This window comes from Diabrotica undecimpunctata, chromosome 8 (assembly GCF_040954645.1).
Source record: "Diabrotica undecimpunctata isolate CICGRU chromosome 8, icDiaUnde3, whole genome shotgun sequence".
Classification (NCBI taxonomy): Eukaryota; Metazoa; Arthropoda; class Insecta; order Coleoptera; family Chrysomelidae; genus Diabrotica; species Diabrotica undecimpunctata.
Window position 1 is genome coordinate 11,014,585 of NC_092810.1, and position 19,722 is coordinate 11,034,306.

The 19,722-nt window shown below is 33.9% G+C and overlaps 1 protein-coding gene across 4 annotated transcripts in view; it reads left to right on the forward strand.

Annotated features, from left to right (window-relative positions):
• The window catches only part of LOC140447185 (uncharacterized), a 232,029-nt gene that overhangs the window by 28,919 nt on the left and 183,388 nt on the right, over positions 1 to 19,722 (forward strand). Inside the window, exon 1 of one of the 4 annotated variants that reach the window (XM_072539690.1) lies at positions 10,652 to 10,692. The exons of the other annotated variants lie outside the window; for them this stretch is intronic. Within the exon in view, the coding sequence (XP_072395791.1) occupies positions 10,667 to 10,692 (26 nt within the window). The 5' untranslated portion in view covers positions 10,652 to 10,666. Of the gene's footprint in view, positions 1 to 10,651; positions 10,693 to 19,722 lie in introns of those variants that run through there. 4 annotated transcript variants of the gene reach the window in all.

Genomic DNA, 19,722 nt, shown 5'->3' on the forward strand with positions numbered 1-19,722 from the left:
TTTTAATTTTTCTGTCAAACTCAGGAAGATTCATCTTTTATACTACGCCATTGACTCAAACTGTAAAGTATCAGCTTCAATCTTGCCCAAATAAATTTCTTACCGGACTAATTAGTCATCGTCATTGTCAATGTATTATGCGTTATCATCTAATTTCTGTAAGTTTGTCATCAATTCTAAAATTTAGATATGAGGATGTGTGGCTATGCCTAAAAAACTAACCTAGAGTGCATTGCAAGCAATTTTACCATTAATTCTCCTATCGAATCACGCCTACGCCTCGAATTCATCGCCAAGAAAAAATCTTAAGGCGGGCAACAATTATTGTTACAAAAAGAAAGAGATAAAATGGAAACAGTGGTGAAAACTTCATATGAACTCTCGCTGTTATTAGCGTGTAACACAAAGCCATATTCGTACGCTTCGTGAGAGATAGTTTTCATATAGTGGAGAAGCTATTAGACATACATCAACTGGTCTCCACAACAGGACAAGATATCTTGGACCAATTGAAAAATTTGTTTGAAAAAAGCAAAAGTGAAGTGGTCGAAATATATTATGAAAGAGATATTTCTATTACTTTTTTGGCCACACACGTACTGTGATGTAACTTTGAATACACCAATATACTACTCCAATGCTGCAATATGTATTTAAACTTTTTATGTACAGCTGGTTAATAACAAAGCTGATACGACTCTTAAAGTGTATTTTGTGGAAAATTGAGCAGTGTATTTTGAAGGATAAATACTTATTATTTACATACTGTCACTGTCACTGCCAAATCTTAAGATTTGTCAGATAACTTATTCTGTTCAACCTCAAAAAATGGCTCCACATGTTAGCAAAGAACTAAAAGCAAGAATTGTAACGAAATTAGAAGGTGGTTGGTCACTATCTGCCGTAGCGAACTATTTTAACGCAAGCAAAACAACAGGTTTTAATATAAATAAAAGATGGAGAGAACAAGAATCTCTCGAAATAAAGCAAGATTCTGGAAGACCAAAAATATCTACCACTCATGAAGATCGTACGCTTTTGGAGAGATTAAAAGAGAATCCTTTTGAAGATACGAAAACTGCAAGAATTATGTCACAGTTTCCGGGAAGAAAGACAACTTGGCGCAGCATTAAAGCATCGCGTCTTAGGTAGCGAACTGTGTAACGATGACTTTGCCTACCACATAGGGTATTATTATAAGGGGTTGAAAATTTGGGACAGAAATTACGGGGCTAGAGATAGGGCAAGCAAAATAAACCGAAACTTTGGCGAACGGCCACTCAGGGTTTATTTGGAGAACTGGGTCGTAGATAAGTGAATAACAAGGGGACTTAAATGGGGTAACTACAAAAATGAAACAAAGGGGTACTTACATAAATCTCCTAGAACAAAACACAATACAAGAAGGTTCTCAAGCTATTTAAAATGGACGCCGCTTTGAAGAATCTTCCTGCCGGATAAAAGAAAAGGTTCTTCCTTCCTAAAAACACAAAAAAAGAGTTTCAAATCTGTTGAAAACGCCACAAATCTCCTAGATACAAATCTCTTAGGTGAGAGACGACATAAAACAAAAACAGTGAATACTCTTATTATAACTGATACATTACATTGAGTATAAATCACTTTTTTTTAACAAATTTGCCGGTTTTTGACGCCAACACTCACAACGTCTTGACTGTTCAAAGATTCTTTCAAAACGTTATTTTAACTTCACATAAAACACTGCTACTACAGTACACATTTTCCCATGATAGAAGACAAAAGAACACAAAACATTTCAAATTTGAAGAAAAATTTGGACTAACACTAAAACCAACTGCCTCTGACAGCGGCCTCAGCGAGAGTGATCTAATTCTCTTTAAAAGTCATTCGCCCAACTCGTAAAAACCAAACGTATCAACGGGAATATTTATTTAACGCACAATATCCTAAAGTGGCTCTCGATCAAAAGAATGCCGCGAAATTACCCATCTGTGTTATATGAACAAACTCTAAAATGTGTTTATTATCGACCTCGGCGACGCAAAATGATTGAAAATACTTTTTCGGTGTTTTAACTTGTACGATAGGAAACAGAAATACATGGAAAATATTCTTCGGTGTTTTAACATATACGGGGTGATTTCAATACATATCAAAGAATTTAAAAATGCTACAACTGTAGCAAAAAAACAAGCTCTTACACCACAATAGAAGCAATCAACACTTATATTTGCTTTAAACCATCAGCTACAAAATAAGGATTTTTGGGACAGGGTAATATTTACAGATGAGAAAATTTTTCAATCTTCTAAAAAGGCCAATTTTAGAACAACCCCAAAATTGGGGTGTATAGACTCGATAATAATAGATTTAATCCTCTATATGTTGATAGATATCGAGCAGCTGGTCATTTTAGCGCCAATGTATGGAGATGGATTTTATCTAGAGGACTGGGAATGGTATGGGGTATTGATGGCAGGTTTGTTGAGCAGACTTATCTGAATATTCTAAAAACCATCATGTTTCCCAATGTAGAACAGTTGTATCCAGAAAATAATGTTATCCTCCAACAAGATAATTGTTCAGTTCACACTGCACATATAATAAACCAGTGGCTCCAGAATAACAACATCGAAACCTTACCATGGCCCAGCTACAGTCCAGATTTAAACCCAATCGAGAATGTGTGGGGGGTTATTATAAAACGGTTGTATCGGTGTAATTTTATACCTCAAAACGCTGAAGACCTGTGGCACGGTATACAACAGGTTTGGGAAGAGCTCTCTGAAGAAGACAATTTCATAGTTCCTTTCACGCAGATGGACCAAAGACTACCAGCTGTTATCAATGCTGATGGAGATATTACAAAATATTAATGTTATTTTTACATACCTAAATTTTGGTCTTCCAGACCCTCTCTTTCTGTCGAAAGTTTCTTGTTCCCTCCATTTTTTAATAATAGAAAAACTGTGGTTCTGCTTATGTTAAAGTGTTTTGCTGCCTCTGATAGTGCCCAGTTATCTTTTAATTTCGTTACAATTCTTGCTTTAATATATTGTTACGGATATGTATTCGGCGTGGCTCGTGTAACGGTTGCATCTCGAAAGCGACTAGAAATTTCCAGCGATGTATGGAGCGCGGGAGGGATCGACCCGTCAAATAGGGGAATTAGAGGTGGGATACTCCAGAATGTTCTAGTACATAATTACTTTTATATATAAACATACCTTCTATGAGTTAAGTTTAGCTGATAAGATATTTTCGTGCTGTAAACTGATAAATAAATATATTTATATAAATTCGAACCGCTCGTTTTATTTAATCTCGCTACAATATTGTTGAGTTAAGTCGTTGGTTTTATTTCTTAATAATATTAAAAATAATAACAACAATCCCTGATTTTATCAAAATTTAGACCTTAATAATTATTACAATTTATGAATTAACATATCGATACCCTAATGCTGATAGGTCGTAACCCAATTTTAGAAAATTTTACAAGAGGCACAAAAAACTGTATAGCATAATTATAAAAGATTGCTTGTGTAATGTTTTCTTAAATAAATAATTATGTAATGGCTACTAAGTGAGTTTATTGTAAAAATATAAATTTGTTAAATTTTGATCAGGGTAGTAAGGGATACGACATATTCTAACCAACGTCAAGGCGGCTTACGAGTATATCGAACTCTTAGAAAATGTAGTAAATTATTATAACTCAAGGTGTTCTCATAAAAGTGTGGTTTACGTCATTTTAAATCATAATCCTTATTTTTTTATTTTTATTAATTTCAAATAAAAACATATACAAATGTGTGTTTACTTTAAATAAAATGTAGCAAACTAAGCGAATACCATTTAAACAACGTTACAGTTAACATTTTTAGGAATAATTAAAATAAAATAACTAAATAATAAGTTTAAATCTTGGCTTTCTTTTTTTGATTTTTGTTATTGTCTTTGGTGATTAAGTCTTCGTGAGGCAGCGTATCATAGAAGTAGTGCACATCTGCAGGTAATACAGACTTTAGATCTTGAAGGTCCTTCCATTTCTTTGTGGAATTATCTATATTCTTATTCTTAATTCTTATTTTTAATCTATTCGAATAAAGTTGATCGTAAACCAAATCGTGATTGACGGTGTTCTTTCTCTGAGGAAGGAGTTCATATTTTTGATCATGGGCCACTTTGTATAATATATCCCCATTTGGTAGGTATTTTAAGCCTCTAAGATCTGTTACCTTCAAATCTCCTTTTGATTTACCTGGACGAATTAAGCTGTAGCGAAAGTTTTTAGAGTCATTGTAGTTTAGAAAAAAAGTGTGGGTGAGATCCAAAGGTGCAGGATTCTTCATGGCTTCTGATATTACCGAAATATAGTCTGAGGGTAGGAATATTTGCCGATTTTTTAGTCTTCGTTCAATTAGACGGTGGGTAGAGTCACACTCCATCTGAGTGTGGCCTCTTTCTAGAAATTTTTGCTCAATCTCGACTTCATACTTGGAAGCTAAAACCGATAAACCATTCGCAAGGACGACATTCCTATTCTGATAACCACAGCCGTCCGAGAATATTATAACATTTTTCTTTTCAACGGTCAAATATTGTTCTAGATGTTTTATTAAACACGTAGTGAATACAGATGAATCAAGGTCTGCCTCAGTCTCATTCCAAACGAAATTCATGCTGCGATGGTTTTCCAAGTTATATACTGTAAAGTTATGTACTTGTAGCTTTGTTTTATAGTACAAAGAACTAGCCTGTAACACTGGACACAATTTGACTGCCTGCACATCAACGACAAAACAGTAAATTTCTTTATGGATGACTCTGGTTTTATCGGTTTCTTTTTCAACGCGTGCTAGGTCTTTTGCTCTAATGTGGGATGCGTATTGTTCATCTGTAACCTGTTTCATCTTGTAAGATGAACATATATCACATTGGTCCTTGCGTGGTTTAAACAATGCTAAATTCATTTCGTCAAATTCTGTAGAGAATTTACAATTTGATAATGGTAATTCCCTGTCTTTACATTGCTCTTTATAAAGATTATATACTTCAGTTTTCGATTTCAAATTATGTTCCAGGTATAACTTTTCAGTAGACTAGCGGCAATAGTGGCTCTCTATTTTAGGCAGCCTGTTCAGAAACTCGTAAATTCTGTACTCGCAAAATGTCCTGTTTTGCTTTTGGTGTAGACTCTCTTTTTTCTTTGATCCTTGTTTGCATCATGTCACAACTTTCTAGAAATCCATCTTTTCGTGCCGCACTTACCCAGTTCTGTACCATCTTTTCTCCTACTCCTAGTGTGTTAAGAAACATCAATTTGCAGACTTGTAATTTATCGCTTTTTACTGTCAGAAAGTATTCGTAGGTACCACTTCGCCTGGAAGGTCCATCTACATAACATCTTTTTTTCTCCTTGTATGTAGCCATATGAGCAAAGAACATCCTTTTTTGTTCCCAGGGCATTTCCCAAAATTTTAAAAATATTTCTTTTCTTAAGTTTTCTGATATTGTTTGGCAAAAGCGAGTCGGCGCAGTAGCGCAAAACTTCGAGACACAGGCTGGCTTCATTTTACGTTCAGGGCGTAGAATATCATGTTTCACAATGTTTTGTAGCCTTCTATAACCAGTATATTCCCTTCCTAACATTCTTGACTGTTTTGTCTTGTTTTTATCCCAAAACGTCGAACGAATTACTACCAACACGCTTTGCCATTTGCCATTCAAGCTACACTGTGGGATAAGATGAGTTGGAAGTAAACAAACAACGCGAGCGGGTTAGGACTTGTTAGAAATCGCGGGAATTGCCACCTTATTATTTTATTTAGGTTACGAGAATTTAACAGCATATAGGGATGCACGGTTGGTTGCCTTTGACACAAAAATATGAATTTTCAATTTTTTGTGGGTTACGATCTGTCAGCATTAGACTATCGATATGTAATCAATAATTGTTTCTTGTTTGTTTGTTTATTTTATTGTTTGTCTGTCATAATGAATATAATATAATGTCAGACCAATCATATACACTGCTCAAAATGATCAAATCGGAACAAATTTTTTTTATTAATCAGCTGTAGGTAAACTTTATTTATTATATATATATATATATATATATATATATATATATATATATATATATATAGCTTTATATAGTGAGTTTACCTTTTTATTGCAACGGAGGTACCTCTCAAAAGTATTTTTTCTGAACAAACAACTCTTTTTCCAACACGAACTTGGCATATCAATATTTTAAAAACTTTAATCAGTAGTTAATGTGTGTTTCAATGATTATTTTGTGTATGGATAAAACGAATTCATTTGTATTCAAATAATATTTTAATGATAATCTCAACTAGTGCTACGTTTTTGTTGTGTGGGTGGCCTTTCGATCTATGTTTAACGAAATTGCCATGCCGCCACAGCTACAAATCAGCATTGCCCTTTTGTTTATTAATTTGTGTATTTGAAAATAGAACATTCTCAAACTTTACTATCTCAAACATATTAAACTGATGGTAATTAATGACGCAAAACCAATCTAGATTTAAATTTATCGGTATCAATAGATACCTAAAAATACAATGAAACAAGATAAGTTTATGTTTGGAAATAACTTTTTTTAGATAACAAAAATTTTAACAACAAAACAAATATCTGATTTATGAAAATTTATTATTATATAAAACATAAAACAATAGTGAGAATGGCATTCTAATAATATGTATCTGACTTCGTCTTTTGGTTGTTATTTACTTATTTATTTATTTTGGTTGTTGTTATCAATTTTAATTGAAAAAACGGGAAAATAAAGATATTTTTGATATAAAAAAATGATATAAATATTGTTTACTTAAAATATAAGGGAAAAAACTTATAGACAAAAAATCAAATTGTGACCATAAATTATTGTTTATAAAAATACGAGTACCTTTTTATCTATTCGTCATCTAGTAACCCCCACCTATGTCTTAAAAGTTTCAGATATCTGTGAAAAATTTTGCCGTGAAATCGATGATTTTTGCATAACCAGACTGGGCTAATAGGCTTTTACAATCATAGCATAAGTAAAATGTCTTTCTATGAAGTTTGGATAGGCATAAATAACAATATTTCCGAATTTCTAATTTTTCTTCGGGTGGAAATTTTACTGGTTCTTCGATTGAAAAAATTCTTAACGAGTTTCTTATATCTAAGCCAATTCTAGGATTTTCAAATCGTTTTCTCAGAAAATCGTTTTCTTATAAAATCGTTTTCTCATAATAGGTACTGTCAGGCTTTTCGCTAGTGTCCTTATGAATTGGATTCGGAATGTGTTTTCATTATTTTTTAAACAATTAGACATGAGAAATGCATTGACAAAACTCATGTCTAATATTTGATAAAAAGTAGCCATTGGCAAACGTCGAGTTCTCCTTGATGAGTAAATTACTGTCGTACCAATAACTTCTGGAGTGGCTTCAACTCCTATAGTACAAGTAGGACCTTTTAACCTGGTTGGGTTATGACTACATTATGTTGTGCAGTTCGCACATTCATTAAAGGTTCATTTACCGCCCACTTTTGTCGATCTTTTCCATAATAGTACTTTTTTCCAATGTCATCCTCGTTCTCTTGGTCTAATTCGTCATCAATATTTTCATCATTTGAAAAAGATCATCACAGATTAAAACAGTATTTTCAAAATTATTATCTAATGGGTTAACTTTTTTTGATGTACTTGGAACCAAATCCATATAAAAATAAAAGGTTTTTCACAAAAATCTTTACTTTTATAACAATTACAAAACTTACCTTAGTGAGGTGGAGCCATTGAGACTCTGATTTCTAATTTAAAAGTGTTCACAGTACTCTAGCTGAATACCCACTGAAAACCAATAACTACCAATAGTGACTTGAAGGTACATGAGCGCGAGCAAGAGTCAAGGTCACCGGAAAAAAGTTACAACACCTTCTAAAGTACTAGGAGTCATCTGCCTGACTCCAGCTCACCGGTTACGGATTACAATTTTTATTGTTACAATGAATAATCATATATTCATTGATATTTTCGGAGATATTAAGATCTCTCAACGTCACAAGACGTAATTGGGGCATATTTTTTATTTGCTAGAGACGGATCCATATTAATATTTTCATCAAAGTTTCCAATATTCTGCGTTTGGAAGAAGTCTGTCATTTTTGACTGCTTTAAATTGTCCAGTATCATTATATCCACCATATTTTCTACAGATGTGAAACAGTTGTATGCTTCTTCATTTGCGTTTCGTCGTTGGATAAAGTTTCTTACAAAGTTTAAAGCACTTTCCACGTCTTGTCTATTAGGACCTTCTTACGTAGATTCACCGCGATTGTCTTCTCCATCTTCATCACTTTCGTCACTGACGATAACGCGCTCCGCCGGCGCGGCGGGTTTATTACTTCCGCCATAATTTAACTATCCGTCAGAAGAACACAAACAATGACGTCATCATCAATGGCAATGAATTCAGCAAACTCATCATTGTTCAGTTGGGTTCGTTATTTACCTTGCTGTTTTAACCTCAACCACTCTGCTACAGAATATTCATCTTCTTCATCGTAGTTATCAAGATGATTGACATATATTGACGTGTTTCATTACAAAATAACTAACTTTACAATCGGATCGGAAAAGTAAGTTAACTCTGGATGCATGGACAAACTGGTCTTATAGGGAAGTAAAAAGCATATCTACTTTGAAAAAGGAGCCAAAAGAACCACTCATAGGACCAGAACCTTCCGTTGGTATAGCAAGAAACACAGCAAAAAGAACAATATCGGACTGGGTGAAATGGACGAAACGTAACCTCTGGTACGAAGAAACATTCGAGAGTTTTTATACATAAGCCTTCGAAGGAGAGATTCTCAAAGAAATGTTCTGCGACTTATCGTAGGTCTCATAACAGGACACTATCGCCTCATAAACCAAATCGGACTGACAGAACTGTGCAACTGGCCTGGGTTAGATACGATAAGGCTCAATATATTTGTACAATATCAACTAGAGACCTACGACTTTGTAAAAGTGTCAACTAAAACCATAAAAGACTTTGTTAAAAAGGCTGGGCTGAAGGGACATTTTTAACCTAGAGATGAGCAACAATAGACCTCTTAAATTTACTTAAACCACAATAACCTACCTTTAAAATTAAAATAAATAAGCTATATAATTTAACATATTTATCAATTTAAGCACCCGTATTTTAAGAAAATATTTATACCCGTAAACATACTTACAAAACTGTTTTTGATTTTTCCTTACGAAATTGTTGAGTGACACACAAAAATTGGCTTACGATGAAATCTCTATGACTCCTACGCATATTCTGAAAACTGTTTTTGTATAATTTTTATGAATGAACCACGATTACGTAGAAATTGGCAAAAGTTAAATTACACACAATTTTTCGCAATAAGAGAAACGAAAACGTTACATCTGTTATCACTGTAGAACTAAACGCCAAAAAAGGTTTGGTGTGAAATACATGGCGAAAATTATGTCTTTCCGCCGGTTTAACCAAGTACTTGTAAAGTTGTCAATTCTGATGGTATTTATCTTAATCTGTTATGCTGTAAACGTTAAAGTTTGGTACATATCTTTGTAAAAAGACGGTTTTAATATTTGTATTTAATTAATTTTTTTTTAGGAGATATTACGCAATTGTTTCTCTCTGTTAAGGGTTTCTGTATATTTAAGTTTTTTATTTAAGTTGATTTTGTTTCTTTATGTCTTGTATCCTCTTTTTCTCTTTTCTTTGTCTAGTAATTCTCTACAATTGTTCTAGTAAGTCGGGTAAGCATTTTTATGTAGACTTTATTTTTTTCTCGTGATACATTCTTGCATTGATTGTCAAATCAATGATTTTCACGGGCACAAGTCTCTGTTTCCAGTTCATCTTTTCCTGCTGCTTTAATATCTTCCTTTTATTCTGGTCCAGTAGGAGTCTGTATCTTTCTGGCCTTCTTACTTTACATTTTGATTCCTTAGTATGTGAGATGTTTTCCGAGTACCGTTCTACTGTTGCACCTCTCAGCCCTTGAACATTCTTCATTTTGGACATTTCCATTTCTTCTGGACATTTTATTTTCTTTGCTGATAGTTTGAAATTCTACTTGAAATTCTTTTGTTCAAAATAGAGACCATCATATTTAGTGCTGCTGCTTTATTATTGGTAATCCATTATTGCTACTGGCGTAGTACCTGATGTGCTTTTCTTCAGAACAAATTATCTTTTGTCTTAAAATGCTTCTCAGTTGTAAGTACGTAGCAGTACATAACAAAACATAGATCTGTGATTTGCTAATAAAAAATATGTGCTGTCTCCTGGCAATTAACAATAAAGATAAATAAGCTGTTTTTTTTATTATTGGAGCATATTTTCACATTATTATTCATTTATATGTAATGCAGTATTTATTATAAAGCCTTGAAGATATAATCTCTGTAAGAATATGTTTGATCACCGGTTTTATTGCACAAAATAATTATATTTTCTGATAAAACAAATTTTATATCGCGCTATAAAAAACACGTGAATACTGTTCTAAGAGTAGTTCCGTTTTAACTTATATGGGTACTTGTATATATCCGAAAAAGCTCATCAATCTATTTTGTGATAATTAGAAAAAAGTTAGTTCGTTATAGTTAAAGATATCTATGAGAATTACATGTAAAATACAAATGTAAGTAATATTTTATTGCCGATTTTCTGAATTGTTTAATTGATTTTTACAATATGTGCTTAGTTAATTAGTATAATTTTTAAATGCTGCATTTTGGGTTGAAATTAAAATATTTGTTAATGAAATTTATTAATAACTTTCAAATGTTAATTGATTGTGTTGGATCAAAGATTGTGTTCTCAGTAAGAACCATTGTAATTTCACCCCAAAGAGAATTTAAATAATGTACCTCAACTTCTGCTACCGAATCCCGAACACTATATATATAGAAGAGAAAAATTAGTAAAAATCAAGCCTTATAGTATTAGTTATATGATGATATTGTTCAGAAGCTATTTTCTTGTGGCATGTTTAAATAATTCTATGAGACATTATATAGCAACCAATCGACTCTAGATATAGTTGAATATCAGCAGAGGAAGGTTCAAAATCAGGGTTCCGAAGATATCCCAGAAATCTCCTTGGACGAAATTTACAAGGCTCTAAAAAAGATGAAGAATAACAAAGCTCCGGGGGAGGACGGTGTCGTCATGGAAGCGATAAAGATAGGAGGCCCGGTACTGATAACCAAAATTCAAAAGCTCTTTAATCTATGCCTATGGAATCAAAATATCCCAACAAAGTGGAATAATTCAATAGCTGTACTCTTACACAAGAAGGGAGATATAGCAGACCTGGAAAGATACAGACCAATCAGTCTCCTTAACCATCTTTATAAATTATACACCCGAATAATAACGAACAGATTAGAGACAAAGCTGGATTTTTACCAACCTCGGGAACAAGCCGGTTTCCGCCCTAATTACGGCACAAACGATCACCTGCAGTGCCTAAAAACCCTGATAGAAAAAACTAACGAATATAACCGTCCCTTGGCATTGATATTTGTAGACTTTAAAAAGGCGTTTGATACAGTGGAATTACCGTCCATCTTAAGAGCACTACAAGATTGCAGGGTCGACCACAGATATTGTAATATAGTTAAAAATATATATGAAAATGCCACAACAACCATAAGTCTACATTCAACAACTAATAAAATAAAGATAAAAAGGGGAGTCAGGCAAGGTGATACCATGTCACCAAAGCTGTTCATTACCGTTCTTGAGTATGCATTTAAAAGACTAACATGGCAACAGAAAGGAATATCCATCGATGGAGAAAGATTAAACCATCTACGTTTTGCGGACGATATCGTGCTTCTGTCAGATAATCTGGGAGAGATCAAAGACATGCTCCAAGAACTGAATGACATACTACAAGAAACTGGGCTGGAGATAAATTTCGAGAAAACCAAAATGATGACCAATATGGTTCCCAGCGAAGAGATACAGATCAATAACAACAAGGTAGAATTAATCAATAAATACACATACTTGGGTCATGAATTCAGAATAACCTGAGACAACCAAACCTGCGAGCTAAATAGACGAATCACGTTGGGATGGGCGGCATATGGAAGGATGAGAGATATTTTTAAAACAAATACCCCAATTCACCTGAAAAGGAAGGCATTTAACCAATGCATCTTACCAGTCTTGACCTACGGAGCAGAGACCCTAACTTTAACGAAAGCTACTGCCGAAAAACTGAGGGTAACACAAAGGCGAATGGAGAGATCAATGCTGGGCCTGACCTTGAAAGATCGCGTGAGAAATGAGGAGATACGCCGACGAACTGGCGTAGACGATATTATACTGCGAATCAATAAACAAAAGTGGAGGTGGGCTGGACATGTTGCTAGAATGAAAGACGGAAGATGAACGAAGAGATTATTGGAGTGGAGACCAAGAGTCGACAAGCGAAGTCGAGGCAGACCACCCACCCGATGGACCGACGACCTAAGGAGAATAGAAACAAACTGGATTGCAGCAGCTAGAGATAGAGAGAACTGGAGACGTTTGGAGGAGGCCTATATCCAACAATGGATGTGAAAATGGGGCTGGATGATGATGATGTTTAAATAATTACTATTTAAATGGGAATAAGTTTAGGGATGCGTGATGGAAAAAGTCTTGCTTATAGATGGAATAGTAAAACGATACGTTGACCAAATATAAACGTTTTATTTTAACATAAATTCCTGTTTACAAAAATGTCTTAATTTTACTTGTTGACGTTGACACTTGTGTCACTGACAGGTAATGCCAACACTTAACATAAAAATGTACAATATAGAATTGTAATACCAACAATAAGCCACAATTAAAGGTTAAAGTACGTTTATTGACTTTTCAATATCCACTTCGGAAATCGTTCTTAAAATACAAACATTAGTAATGTTAAGAATAAGTATAAGTAAGTTAAGTTAAGAATTATTTAAGTTTTGTCTAGAAATTACAACATCATCCCCAATTGTGCAGACGGCAACGTTACAACCTTTGGTATGACATCTCCAGCGTGATTCCCCACTTTTTAACTTTTCGGCAAAATTGAATTTATAGTTATTCGCGAATAAAAGAGGAGCACCTCTTTTCGTTGCACTTTTTTTCAACACTATTAGTATGAAAAATTATTTTAAAATAATAATTTTTCAATGCGAAACTTGCGATGATGTAATAGGGACATCATGTAACAAGGGAATCCCCGAATTGCAAATGCTCACTTTACTGACATCTGGATGGATAACAGAAATTTTTGGGATGAAATACTTCACATCAGCTGTCAAAATGATTAAAAATTGCTTATTATTATTGTAACAATAAAACACTGACCAGTACTGACCAGGACAATTATTGTAACAATAAAACACTGAATAGTACCTATTTCCACCACCAGAGAAAAAACCCAGTACCTTCTGCTCGATTACATATACAGGCAAAATATCAACAAAAATAGCCAAACACATAAAAAAGAAAGGAATAACACCAGCTTTCAGAACAAATAACAACCTAGGCAAATATATTAAAAACAACAAGAGCCAACATAAAAAACACTTACACAGTGGTGTGTACAAACTTAAATGTGGCGACTGCCCTAAAACTTACATTGGTCAAACAGGTAGAAATTTTAATAAACGAATAGCAGAACATAAAAGGGCTTTCAATAATAGAAAAACAGATTCTACATTCGCACTTCACCTTCTAGATCATAATCATTCTTTTAATGACGAATTTAAAATTCTCCACATTCAAAATAAAGGCCTTAAGCTATCTTTTTTAGAATCTATGGAAATCAACAAATTAAAAAACACAGATATAATTCTGAATGACCAGCTTGAGACAAACAGTTCTCCCCTCCTCAACCTATTTCATTAGAAACTATAAAGTGTAAACCCATGCCAAAAACAGATCACTTGAGAAAGGCAATCAGCCGAAACAGCTGTAGTGATAAGAATTTAAAATAAATTTTGTGGAAGTTTTGAAAACAAAGTTTTCAGTGTTTTATTGTTACATAAAATGAATTTTCATCAAGTAACGGTCGAATCCATCAATTACTTATTATTATTATTATTTATTTTTAAATAAAAACATGAAATCAACATCAGAAAGAGTTTAATTATGGTTTATTTTAAATTAAAAAGCATAATAATAAAATTGAATAAAATAAATCAGTCAACATAACCTCAAAATGTGACGTATTTGATTTTAATTCAATATTTGCTTACAATCAATTTTTGATTAGCGTTCGAACAATCGGCCCTTAGAGATTTACATACCATACCAATATGTAGGACATCCCACTTCAAGTGACAATCAGTATAAACGCCTAAATATTCTATGTATTTTTTCCTATTTATTTTAATGTAAACGTTATTATAGCTTAGATTTAATTCCAAGAAGTCGGGTAAATTATTTTTGTATATTAAAAAAAGTATGAATTAAGTTTTATCAGTACTAACTGTCAGTAATTTCCTATTTAGCCATTCTAGAACCTTTATAGTTTCTGTTTCTGCTAAAGTTTTAAGTTTTTTCCCAAGAATCACTAGTGTAAAGTATGACAGTATCGTCAGCAAAACAAATAATCTTTCCATGTATTTTCATTGCTACTAGATAATTTATATATTGAAAACAGTAAAGGACCTGAAAAAGTGCCTTGAGGCATATAATCAATGATTTTTTTAGTTTTTTGTGAAATTTTAGAAAAGTTACTAATAATTTTCACAATATCGACTTAAGTAATTCAGCAACAAATTAATAAAAATAACTTTACAAACTCCCATTTTAAATGATTCACTATGCTTTTTCAGAAAAATGTGTCACTTTTCAAATGTGTCACTTTTCACTGTCAAATAGCGATCTTACATTGTTTATAAATAAATAATGACGTTTAATCTTTTGCATATTTTATTTATTATATTATATTTATAACCAAATTTATATATAACCAAAGTTTTTAGGTACCTGTATCAAAGAGTGCCTTGGAAAAATCGTTACTTGCCTGGCTTACTACTGTGATAAGACTTTATACCTGCTCGTATATTTAATATGGATTTATTATAGTCTTTTCTTAATGTTAGACCAGAATTATAAATAATATAGAAATATTTGATTCATGTCTGCGATTTTGTCATTCCTTGAATTTAGATTTTCGATTTACAACTTTAAATGATAGATGGAGCCATTATTAGTCAAAATTGATGAATAGGTTTTAAATAAACGCATTTTGAAAATGTATAAATTTTTATTATGCATATTTCTAATTGTACAGAACACCTGTTCTGCCATTCATTACAGTAATTATCCAGTAAACTTTTTACATAACAGTCTAGACTCTGAAGTACAAAGTTGCTTTTCTTTTTATAAAATTTGGCACTTGCTAATAAAAATCTAATTTCAACTTTGACGTCACATCAAATATAAACAAAAACAAGATTTTTATACTTAGTATTTTATATCAGGTATTAACAAAAGATAAAACTGTATCCCCTGCTGTTCTCTTTCTATGCATAAGTAAATTATACAGGGCGTGCTGCTGCTCAAAAATATCTACAATTATATCCTAACAGACGACAACCCCATTGTTGTTCTTTACGTGCCATCTCCGCGACGGAGGTTGGCAATCATCATGGCTATTCTGATCTTAGATGCTGCCGCTCTGAATAGTTCGATTGATGTGCATCCGTACCATTCCCTCAAGTTACGCAACCATGAGATTTTTCTCCTTCCTACACTTCTCTTGCCCTGGATTTTCCCTTGTATACTTAATTGAAGTATGTTGTAACTTTCATTACGCATGATATAACCGTCTCATAGGTAATTTAAACGAAAACGAACTAGAGAACAAATTTTAAACGTACGGCACATTGTAGAAAAATCCAGAGAATTCAACATCACAACATATTTGTGCTTCATAGATTATAGTAAAGCTTTCGATTTGGTCAACTGGAGTAAAATGTGGCAGGTTTTGTCTGAAATGGGAGTCCCCAATCATCTGATACTGCTAATTAAAAGCCTGTACAATAATAATTATGCCAGAGTTACAATAAATGGGGAACTAACCGATAGTTTCAGGGTCACAAAGGGCGTGAGACAAGGCTGCATACTAAGCCCAATTCTATTTAACATCTATGGTGAATGGATAATGCGGAAAGCTACTGAGGACTGGAACGGTGGCATCACCATTGGCGGGAAGAAGATTTGCAACTTAAGATATGCAGATGATACTACTATCCTCGCTAGTTCTGAAGCTGAATTGATTCACCTGCTACATCGGATAGAAGACGTAAGCTTAACGATGGGCCTTAAAATAAACAGAGATAAAACGAGAATCATGATAATTGACAGAGCTAACAACAATCAAAATCATCTGGTCATGATAAACAATATCGCTGTTGTAGATAAATTTGTGTATCTGGGCTCATTAATAACAAAGGAGGCTGTACTGAAGAAATAAAGCGGCGGTCAGCAATCGCAAAAAGCGCGATGGCAAAATTAACAAAAATTTGGAAAAGCCATGAAATAACTACCGATACAAAAATGAGACTAGTAAGAAGTCTAGTTTTTCCAGTTTTTACTTATGCATCGGAATGCTGGACCCTTACTGAAAAAGACAAAAAGAATGAACAAAGAACAAATGAATCCATACTGGACCAGCTAAACATAAAGAAAAGACTAAGAACACAAATATCAGAACAAATAATAAGCTATTTTGGACATGTGCTTCGAAGAAATGGTCTTGAAAAACTTACCATACAGGGAAAAGTAGAAGGCAAAAGAAATAGAGGTAGATCTCCCACACGATACACGGACCATATTGTTGCTACCATTGGCGCTCCATTGTCAGAATGTGCTAGAATGGCAAAAGATAGAAAAATGTGGAGGAACATTGGGAAATTTAGCTAATAGCTTCATGATATCACAATACCTGCATCAGGTTAACGACTAAGAAGAAGAAGGTAATTTAAAGAACGTGTTATTGGACTTTGTTCTTGGCAGAATTGTATTAGACGATCTCCTCTATCGTTACGGTCCCCTAGTCCTTGATCTCCCATTATTGTTGCAGCTCTTCCCTGTCCGACTTTTACATTGAAATCGCCCATAACTACCGTGGTTTCCCGGTTCTTTGTCATTTTCAATGCATCTTCAATTTTTTGGTAGAATATTTCTACTTCATCTTCTGTTGCATCCATCGTTACAGGACTTTTAAAAATAATTAGGATCGGTTAGCGGTCTGACCGCTAGTCGGGTTATAATATAGAAATTGAACAAATATCTTCGTACAAATACCTTGGAGCACGGATCACAGAAGATACTGATCAGAAAAAAGAAATAAGATGCATTGAAATTGCACGGTCGACTTTTAATAGAATGAGAAATCTTTTTTTAATCGCGATATCAATATATCGCCCCGAATAAGAATGCTTCGATGATATATTTTCTCTACCCTTTTGTATGGGGTTGAAGCTTGAACACTTAAAAAATCCAACATTAAAAACCTAAAAGCATTCGAAATGTGGTGTTACCGACGTATTTTGAAAATATCATGGATGGATCGCAAAACAAACGAACAAGTTCTCGAACAACTAGGAAAAAAATGCGAAGTTTCAAATTCCATAAAAATCAGGAAATTGGAATACTTGGGCCACATCATGAGAGGTGAAAAATACGAACTACTAAGGAATATAATGCAGGGTAAAATCAAAGGCAGAAGAAGCGTAGGAAGAACGATTCAGGCGCGCAACCAACAAAATTATAATTGCCAGAATGATTTCCAATCTCCGATAGGAGTGGAACTTGAAGAAGAAGAAGCGGAAATTGGTCAATGGCCAATTCAGTCTAAAGCGAAATCGAGGACGTCCAAAAATAATTACAGTCAATCAGGAGGATAAGAAAGATATTTGGACCTATTAAAGAAAAAGGAAGATATTTGGACCTTTAAAAAAAACGGAGTATGGAGATCCAGATACAACCATGAACTCTACCAACTGTTCAAAGAGGCACCGATCTCAGACTTCGTTAAACTTTAAAGACTTTTATGGGTTGGTCATGTAGTTAAAATGGAGACCGAAAGATTGCCAAAAAGAGCCCTGGATAGTAAAATGCAGGGCGCAAGACCAAAAGAAAGGTCACGGAAAAGGTGGGAGGATGAAGTGGCAGCAGACGCGCACATTTGCTAGACGTGAAAACCTGGAGAAGATCGGCGCGAGGCCGGCATTGTTGAAAGCATAGTTTGAAGATTTGGGCTGTAGCGCCCTTGGCGAGAGAGGGAGAGAGAGAGAGTTAGAGAGAGAGAGAGAGAGAGTCAGGAGGATGGTGTGCTAGTAAGAATGCTAATGAACCTCAATTAAGTATCAGACGTTTATCAGCAATAACTGGTATAAGCTATGCTTCAGTTATCAGAATATTAAAAAAAAGAGTCCTTACCATTTTACTCCAGTGCAAAACTTACTACCCACAGATCTTCTTCGACCAATAGAATTTGCACAATTTCTTATGGATAGGAAAAACGCAAAGAACAATTTCGTTAGCAATATTCTTTTTACTGATGAAGCCACTTTTACACGTAGAGGCGTTTATAAATTTCACATTTGGGATAACGAAAATAGACATACCGTCAGAGAAGCACACTTTTAACATGAATTGAGAATAAATGTTTGGTGTGAAACTTTTAGAGATGATTAAAAAGGCCCCTTTCAATTACCAGCAAATTTCAACGGCAATTCGTATTTGGAATTTCTCCAAAATACCCTTTTTGATGAACTGGAAGAGTTACTATTAAACCAAAGAAGAGATACGTGGTTTATACAAAATGGCGCCCTACCACATTTTCGCTTGGAGGTGCGAAATTATTGGAACAATCATTTGAACAATCAGTTTGCTCATAGATGGATAGGGCGAGGAAGTGAGTTTCCATGGGCTGCTCAGAGGCTTGATTTTAATAAAGACAGTTTAATACTCGACAAGAATTATGCCAACAAATAATGAATGCTGTAAATTTTATTAGAAATCAACCAAACATATTTCTGAAGGCTAGGAAAATTTTTTCTGATAGAATTTAAAAATGTATTGAAGTGAATGGAGCCACTTTGAAAATTAATTAAATTGATTTATTGTTAAGTCTAAACACTTATTTTACTATCTGATTTTCTTTTAGGACAGTGCACTCAGTGACTTTCCTGTAAGGCGATTATGATGCAATTATTCATGTCGTTAAGACCGTTCTGGGAGGTTTCATGCAGTAGTAGTCTATTATTGATATGTGCCTGATATTGGTTAATATCTAATGGGGGTGTCCAGATACCATGAGATTTATTTTTAATCATTGTTCCTTTTTCTTTTTATGTTGATTTTAACTTTCGCTCGAATCATTCTGTGGTCATTGCTTGTAGTGAACTTGTTGAGTACTGTTACATCTTTAATTATTTGTTTTTTGTCATGATGTAGTCGATTTCGTTCCTTGTTCTACCGTTTCTCCTCGGTCATTTCTTCCTGGGGAGCCGAATTTTCCCAAGGATGTTTCTAGCTCTGCTTCTTTTACACCTATTTTTGCGTTGAAACAGCCACATAAAAGTGTGAATTGAGTACGAGAGTCATTAAGCGCAGTAGATATATCGTCATAAAACACTTCGCTTTCTTCGTCTGTACTGTT